The sequence below is a fragment of the Vicia villosa genome, linkage group LG2 (genome assembly GCF_029867415.1).
Source record: "Vicia villosa cultivar HV-30 ecotype Madison, WI linkage group LG2, Vvil1.0, whole genome shotgun sequence".
In the NCBI taxonomy this organism is placed as follows: domain Eukaryota; kingdom Viridiplantae; phylum Streptophyta; class Magnoliopsida; order Fabales; family Fabaceae; genus Vicia; species Vicia villosa.
Window position 1 is genome coordinate 97,133,360 of NC_081181.1, and position 8,589 is coordinate 97,141,948.

General features: G+C 32.1%; 2 protein-coding genes across 5 annotated transcripts; both read right to left on the reverse strand.

The window, feature by feature from the left end:
* Positions 1 to 1,484: 1,484 nt before the first annotated feature.
* On the reverse strand, positions 1,485 to 4,319 carry LOC131651670 (uncharacterized). 4 transcript variants are annotated; one of them, XR_009298476.1, is made up of 7 exons: positions 3,695 to 4,319; positions 3,318 to 3,413; positions 2,619 to 2,840; positions 2,364 to 2,460; positions 2,214 to 2,280; positions 2,055 to 2,117; positions 1,897 to 1,972 (listed from the first exon to the last, which is right to left on the reverse strand). XR_009298476.1 is itself a non-coding variant. In XM_058921339.1 (6 exons), the coding sequence occupies exons 1-6, from the start codon at positions 4,028 to 4,030 to the stop codon at positions 1,779 to 1,781; spliced, it is 1,008 nt and encodes a 335-aa protein (XP_058777322.1). In that variant the 5' UTR covers positions 4,031 to 4,319; the 3' UTR covers positions 1,485 to 1,778. The 4 variants fall into 4 exon arrangements, 2 of the variants coding, with proteins under 2 accessions (XP_058777322.1, XP_058777323.1); XM_058921339.1 differs by lacking the exon at positions 2,214 to 2,280 and having other exon boundaries at positions 1,485 to 1,972; XM_058921340.1 differs by lacking the exons at positions 2,214 to 2,280; positions 3,318 to 3,413 and having other exon boundaries at positions 1,485 to 1,972.
* A 154-nt stretch (positions 4,320 to 4,473) lies between these two features.
* Positions 4,474 to 7,836, reverse strand: LOC131651671 (uncharacterized). The gene is made up of 7 exons (XM_058921341.1): positions 7,680 to 7,836; positions 7,423 to 7,576; positions 6,266 to 6,328; positions 6,086 to 6,133; positions 5,925 to 5,978; positions 4,911 to 4,971; positions 4,474 to 4,816 (listed from the first exon to the last, which is right to left on the reverse strand). Exons 2-7 carry the CDS (start codon positions 7,558 to 7,560, stop codon positions 4,722 to 4,724), a joined length of 459 nt encoding a protein of 152 aa, XP_058777324.1. The 5' UTR covers positions 7,561 to 7,576; positions 7,680 to 7,836; the 3' UTR covers positions 4,474 to 4,721.
* Positions 7,837 to 8,589: the final 753 nt, after the last annotated feature.

Here is an 8,589-nt window from a genome sequence, read left to right on the forward strand (position 1 = left end):
AATCTTTATCATGTCATAAATTGACGTGTCAACTATTTTAGAGGGGGACAAAAATATCCAGAAATATGAAAAAGGAGACTTAAAAAGCTGATTCTTTTAAAAGAAAAAAATGTTAAAGAAAATTAAAATAAAAAGACTAAAATTGCATTTAAATCTAGAAAATATATATGATTTGGCTTTTTGAAAAATTAAGAAGAAATTGAGAAGTGCCGCTTAAAAATAGGTGATATGACATAGGAGGAGGTGATAGGTTAACTCAAGAATGTAACTTTTGATTTAATATATTATAAATAGATATTAGTAAGATATCCGTGCTTCCGCAGGGGTAAATTCATTTAATATTGAATAAAATTTAATTAGATACGTATAAATTAAAAATGAATGGTTTAATTATAAATGAAAAATGATCATATAAATTCAATTATATTAAATAATCATATAAAAAATACTATAAGATGGAGATAATAAAAATGAAATATTAACATTTAAAAATAAAAATTATCTCTCAATTAATAGTAATTGTTGATTAAAATAAAATAGCTACTATGTTGATAATGACCCGTGAAATAAAAAAAATTATTTGATGCGATATAAAATATATTTAAAAACAAATGTAAAATAAACAATAATCATGGAAATTTAATTGTATTAAATAATGATAAAAAATCGTGAGATTGAGAAAAAATAAAAATAAAGATATTATCTCTCAAATAAAGACAATGATTGATTAAAATAAAATAGACATTATGTTGATAGTGACCCGTGAGATAATAAATAAATAGAGAAAAAAATTAAAATGAAAGTAAGAAAGTGTGAAAAAAATGTGAGAGAAATTTGAAATTTTAATTAAGATAGAGAAAATGTATAATGATCGATTAAAAAAATTAAATATTGAGTTGATAGTGACCCGTGAAATAATTAAATATTTTTGGGGATAATAATTAAATGATCGATTATTAATATTTTTTGTGATAATAGATAAATGTAGAAAAATTAAAATGAAAGTAAGAAAGTATGGAAAAATGAAATGTGAAAGAAATTTGAAATTTTTAGTAAATATAAAATTTAAAAATAGATTATTAATATTTTTTGTGATAATAAATAAATTAAGAAAAATTAAAATGAAAGTAACAAAGTGTGGGAAAATGAAATGTAAAAGAAATTTGAAATTTTAAGTAAGAGAGAGAAGATGTGTGTTTGGGAGAAAAAGTTGAATCATAAACATGCAATTGACACTTGGCAAAAAAGTTGATTTTCATTGGACAATAGAAAAGTGGTTGGGTGATTTTGTTAGTTACTATTTTGTCCAATTTGTAGTGTAATGTTTTTTAGTGGAGAAGGTAATTTTGACAGTTTGGTCAATTTCTTAGTAATAGATAGAAAGTAGAGTAGATAAATAGACTAGTTTTCTATTTTGCCATCGACATATTCTATTATTTTCTAGTATAATAGAATATTCTCTATTGTAATTTGTGCTACCGAAGAAAACAACATAAACTAAAAACTGAAAATTTGAACACCAGCCAACATTCACTCTGTCATTTTCTGTTATTAATATTATCAGCCATAAAGCACTGCACAATTATTCTTATAACTAGCATAAAATGAGCATAAAAATTCTCACCAACTATACTAAAGGTAACAATGCTTGAATCAAATCAAACTACTCCACAATTCCATTAGCTTAGTTGGTTAATCATTTAACCTCTCATGACTAGAATCCTTTCAAAGCAGCCGAACCGCAGCATGCTAAGAAGAACAAAGACACAATTTCAATCCTACTTGTTGGCTATTCCATATACATGAGGATTTACAAATGTAGCATTTGATAAGATTGCCATGTCAAGCTCAACACTTGAAAATCCAGCTTTTGATATACTGTCTCCTGTTTCTCTGGATAGATGACACCCATCTGCAATCGTCTGTTGCAGTGGATCAAGAACTCTCTGTAAAAATCGGAGAAATGTTCCATCTGTATCGCCAAGAAAACAAACCAAAATTAAGCTATTTGTTACTCCGTTTAAAATAGCGAATAAAAAAAGTTGTTTATGCACCTTTTGCAGCTACGTGTTCCACAAACACATACACTCCACCAGGTCGCAACACCCTCATCACTTCTGCATACATAGTGCAATTTAAAAGTTAAACAAAACATCGACCCTAAGGAAGCATGTATTTGACTGAGACAAATATTTTATAAGGCTCTATTTTACCACGATTTAACAGTGACAAATTTTGAACTTTGCGGTAGCCCGTGTTTCACGCCCTCAAAGACCATGACTACAAGTCATACCCAACATTCTCATAATATGCCAAGGTAAGCAAAAAATTTGAATAAAACCAGAAGGCTAAGGTTTCTTCACCTTTAAGTGTCAGATCAACATCTTTAACAGAACACAATACAAGTGTTCCAACAACTGCATCGACCGAAGCGTCACTTAATGGTATAACCTCCCCAACCTAAATAAAGCAAAATTTAAAGATCAATTAACACAAATCAAGTAATAATCACTTAGACCATAAATTCTCTATACCATGGTTCCTCAAAATCCTCATTCTAAAGAAAGGATTGTAACTTATATAGCTTAAAACCAGTAAGAATAAGAAACACTACATACAGCATGTATAAATTCAAAATTTGAGTGTGGAAATCCAGCCGATGTAGCAGAAGACCGAGCATACTTCTCCATCTCTGGATTAGGATCAATGCCAATAACATGCACATTAGAATCACTTGCATAATAACTGAGGTTGGGACCAGTTCCAATGCCAATCTCCAAGATTTTGTTAGCCTTCTTCTCCTTCAAGATATTGAAGATTTGAGACTTGTACTGACCAACCTTACAAGAAAATATCGCAAACCTCACTTCAATGCAATGACAAGAAAAAACATAAAACCACCCAAAAAGAGAGTTCAGAGAACAAAAACAAAAAGTGAATACTCATTTTAGTCCTTTAAATTTTAAAGGTCGAACAATTATACGTATGTTTGGTAATTTATCCAACTAGCAAATACCAAATTCCAATGTTATTTTTAACAAAAACAAGAAGCTGCAAAGTGTAGCTTCTCATCAAACGCATGTCCATATGCTTGCAAACGCAAAAGCAAATGGGCCATATGTTCTTGAAAAGAACGAACCGAAAGACTAACACACTCGAGAGTGTCAATTTCAACAATAATTTTGAAATTCCATGGATTTGAAAGACCGAATTGTGTAACGGTACAATTTCACGAAAGAAAATGGTCATTCAGTCCATAATAAAACGAATTTAAAACAAAACCCGCCCTATATAGATGAAAAGAATGAAGAATAAACCTCAGCTTCATAAGATTTAGTAAATGAATTCAGAACCCAAGCAAAGAACTTTTGATACCAATCAGGTTTAGGTGGGTGAAACTTGTTAACCAAAGCCTACACAAAAGAAAACATTTCCAGTGTCAGCAAAACTCAACTTGTGTTTGAAAACACAAAAGCACAGACATCAGAAACACGACTCAACTTGTGTTTATTCAAACACAAAAGCACAGACATCAGAAACACGACACTGACCCTGACATGTTTAAATTAAACATAATCACAAGTATCGGTGCGAGACCGACGCACTCAGACGTGGACGCACATTTTTTCAAAGACGTCGGTATTACAGATAAAAAATTTGAAATATATTTACTGTTACAAAGAAAAAGAATTACTGTGTAGTCAGAATCTGAATTTGTGGCTGTGGCAGACTGTGTGGTTGCTGTGAATGTTGCAGTTGCAGCAGCTTCAATGAAGTGCCTTCTTCCACATAAGCATGGTTTGGTGGTGGAGGAGGTGGTGGGTTCCAGCGAGTCATCAAACTCAGTGGTGGTGGTTGTGGTGAGTTTGTTTGACTCGACCAAGTTAACTCGTTTTTTGAGCATGGTAATAATATGAGAGTTGTTGTGGGTGTTTTTGATAATAGCTTTGGGTTTTGGGGTGAAGGAATGGAATGATGCTGTTGTACCAAGAATAGGAGAATTAATAAGATTCATTACAAGAGTAGTCATAATATTGAATTTGAAAGTTCAACGTGTTGAAAGGTTCAATGGGTTGGTATTTGATTTTCCAGCCTCTGGTTTTTGAAACTTTATAAATTAATAGTTTTTTTTTTTTTTTAGAATTTGATATTTGGATATTTAAATCATCAATTGTCAGACACTTAAAGTCAAAATAGTGGTTTAAAAGGAAAACAAATAATTTGGTAACTTGATTGTTTAGGGATGTTTAAATACCAAATTTTCATGATACAAGTAGTAAATGATTTATTAAGAATGTGGTCAAAGATTTATGGAGACCTTTGATTTAAAGAAAATCTCTTCAAAGAATTTTTGTTCCTTATGAATTAAGTATGATGCTGACTGTTTCTTTGTAGGGCATCCTAGCAAGTTTCTTGCATTTATTTGTCAACTAAAGAACTCATTCAATTAGATGCACCAACATAAACATCATACTGTTAAGCATCCAATCTTATTTTAGATAACTATCTTTTGTTTGTAAAACATGAAATATTACAACTGGGCGCAATAGTTCAGGATCTCTCTCACTGTGCAATCCTAGCACATCATGAAATTCATGGTTACAACCGCTTCAAACTAGTTATTAGCACAACCAACTCTAATATGCATCATCATTTGCATCTAAATTCAGACAAGAAACCACCACTGTCAAAATGCAATCTATAGCTCAAACCCGTAACTACTAATGGGAACTTTGATCTTGAGCAGCATCACTCTTATCACCGGCAACATCTTCAGTAGCAACATCGTCAGCAGAACTTGGATCCTCCCCGTCAACTGTCAAAGAGGAAATATACCACAAAACAGTTATGTTTTAACGCAGATCTGAACTTTATAGAATACAAGAAATGGACCTGTCATTTGCACATACCTTCAGAACCATCTCCTGGAGCATAAGCTGAGCGCCTTGATCGAGCCTGCTGATGAGTTGGCTGAATACCAATGTAGGTAGGACCCCAAGACAGGGTACAGAAAACATAAAGAGCAATATCAGCAAAGAAATTAAAATTTCAAAGAGATGCATAGGAAAATGCTCATTGCAATTTATCATTTATTAGCAATGTAATATGTAATTAATCGTAAAATCACATTCCCTGTTCAGATCACATGTTTTCTAAAAAAAAAAACTATACTGTAAACCTAATGAAAGGGACTTCGACAATGGTTACAAACTATTACTTCTGTTGAAGTAAGTTGCATAGCACATCTGTGTCATTGTAGAGACGTGTTCTGCACAACAAAATCCATTCTTCATGATAGTTTTGAAATTCAACCTCAGTCTATTTGGCGGTTCAAAATTATTACAAATACAATAGATACATTGTGTCAACCGCACCAATGCAGAAATGAATAAACTTAGTCTATATTTGGATGAAAGTTTGCAGACTTAAGTTTGATTGAACTAACTTAGATTAGGAAGCATCGTTTGGAAAAGCAGCCCAACCGCTGTTTTCATTCCAAACTAAGTTTGATCTACTTTGAAGGCTGAAATTGTTCATATCTTGCTGTGCAAAAATAAGTTGGGGAATTCGATAGCAATCAAAACACACTAAGGACCATTTAGATTTTCATATTTGAGCTTACTTACAGATATAAAACACTTGTGAGACTATTCGGTAGAACTTATGAAAATAAGTTATGACACGTATATAAGTTGTTTCCAACTTATTTTCATGAGCTCTCAAGTATAGCTTATGAAAATAATGTATAAATTATATGAAATCAATTTGACTTTTTTTAAAAAATTTTTTAATTATAAAAATAGCTTATACATGAAGACTTGTATGATAAGCACTTGCAGTATAAGCGTTCATTTTAGTTGTTTATCCAAACAGAGCCAAGTATTTATGTGAACACGAGTAAAAAAGTCAACAGATAATTTTACCTGCAGTTTTGGACGGAGTGCTTCAAGTGGTCCTTTAGGCTTTTGTGCTCCTTGCTATATCAGTAATCATCATATAGAGATAAGACAGAGATGTCAGGCATCCAAATGAAACATGTTGAAGGTTACATCGAAACTTTAGTAGCATAATGACCAGAAAATACCTTCCCCAAAGCCCAATCAGCAGAATCAAAATAAGCACGTTCATGATCCTGTCAAAAATGAATTTATTCATGAACAAAAGTCAGTTTAAAAATACATTTCACACAAACACATATATTGTCAAATGATATAGCAATACAGGAAATGAAACGTTGAAGAAGCAAGAGATAAAGAAAAAGGACCTTGGATATTAGTGGAGGCTTCTTTGGCAATCTCCCTCCATACTTTTTCTTTACAGCGTCTTCCTGCAGGAATGGATTTACAGCAAATGATATATCGAATCATAACAATATATTGTGAGATTTAATGCGAAGAATAAGTATAAATGAGGTAAGAAACCCTTTATAATGCTTCCCCAATGCTTGAGGAGTGATTTCAGTAATATCTAAGCTTACAAAAAACTTAGTACAACAGATTTTTCATCAACATATGAAAATAATATTATCTTGAACTGATGCAAAAACTTAATTCCAATCCAAACATTTCCTTTAGATGTAATATAAATAGCAGGCCTGTTTCAAGGATCCTTTAACTTAATTTTAAGTTCCAATCAGTTCATTTATCTAGATTAAGAAAAGTCCTTCATCTTTTATAAATGACAACACCGTAGGATAAATAGCTATTTCCCGACCAATACCTTGAAAAAATGAAATTACCGGTTTGAAACTTTAAATCATGTTAAATAACCAGATGAATTTTTCCCCAAATAGCCAATAAGGTTTGCACAAGATTTAAAAACACAATATGGGTTGTGTGGAGTTAACAAATTTGATACATCAGGCAGATTTGTAGTTGTTGAATCGAGATCAAATGATCTAAAGTTCAAGATCAGTAAGTTTAATTTAAAAAGATCAAAATCTGCATTAAATTTGAGCTGTCCAATCTCGATCTCGATATGCTGAAATTTTTTTGAAAGCTCGACTAATTAAGAGGAGCAATCCCATCGCCCATGTGCAGGGAAGCCATTGAAAGCCAGATCATGGCTATGTATGGACTCTCCCAACACAAAAATTGTTAGCACCTAGCGGAAACCTCATGCTTTTAGAGGAGCATGAGACCTTGAGATTCGAGCACACTCTCCGGACTCAAACCTTTACCGCAAATATGCTAAATGGCTGTATGCGCAGTTTCTAAAAACACTATCATAGACCTATCTTTATTATATCAATATCAATGAAATTAATATCCAGATACATTTATTATTCAATGAAACAGTAAAGATAACTTAATTTTTTTAATCCAATAACATAAAGAACAACCAACCCCAAGAAATCAACATTCTCAAACTACAAAAAACTCATTCTTGAAAAATAACAACGATGAAGCAAAAAACAATTACCTCTTGTTGAGAAGAGGGCATTGAGTTTTCATTATCTGCAACTTTCTGAGAATCTTTGAGATCATCCCCAGAATTATTATTATTATTATCACAGTGAACTTGATTGTTCACATCCTCAATATTATCACCATCTGCCATTGCTTAATCTCTCTTTCTACATAGATACCAAAATCAATTGTAAGATTCAAATACGGATCAAGAAATTGAGTATGATGAAATGAAACGTGATTAAGGATATGAAGAAATTGCATCGTTACCGTAATGCAAGAAATGGAGTATTGAAATTGCGATCTTGGTTTGAGTGAAAAGAGAAGAAAAAAGTGAGAGATTGCTATGTGACGAGCATCTCGAACTGCGTTGCGACAAAGTCACGGTGTATATATATAGGAACGAACTAGAACATACATAATGATCGATCAATATTAGTATTAAATAAAAGTATTTGGATCTTGCAACTAGTTGCAAAAGAAGTCGGCAAAAATAAGAGTATATATTCGGTGAAATTCTAATTATGTCCCTGATTTCGGGAATTTTTTTTTAAATATCCAATTTTTTTAATAAAAATTACAAAAATAACAAGATTTTCAAATTATTTACCAAAATGTTTTTTTTTTTACTTTTAACACGTTGTCGCCAGGGGGTGGCGACAACGTTTTGGGCCTAGGAGCTGTCACCAGTGGGCCTGGCGCCTCCTTTTTGTTGTTTTGGTGTTGTCGCCACCCCCCCTATTTTTTTTTTCATTTTTTTTTTGTTATTTTTTTTCTGGGCTATTTTTTTTCCTAATTTTTTTTATATAATTTTCCCCCCTATTTTTTCAACATTATTTGTTTATATAATTTTTGTTGTTAATTTATTATCCAACCGTATTTTTTTAACTAATAATTTGATTTCATTTCATTGAAAAAATAAATTACAAAGACACATAACACCTAAATACTATGTTGTGGAGCTAGCACCACGATTAGGACATTTGTTCCTATTATGTCCTACCTTACGACATATACTACACTTCCTCTGCATTTTTTCAGTTACATCCATCTCGGTTCTAATACGCCTGCTGTTTGGTCGACCGCTTTTATTCCGACGCATTAAATCGTTATGCCAAACTGTTTCCCCCTCGTACACAGGCCAATATGCTTCCATTGCTACCACCGGAAAGTAATTGTC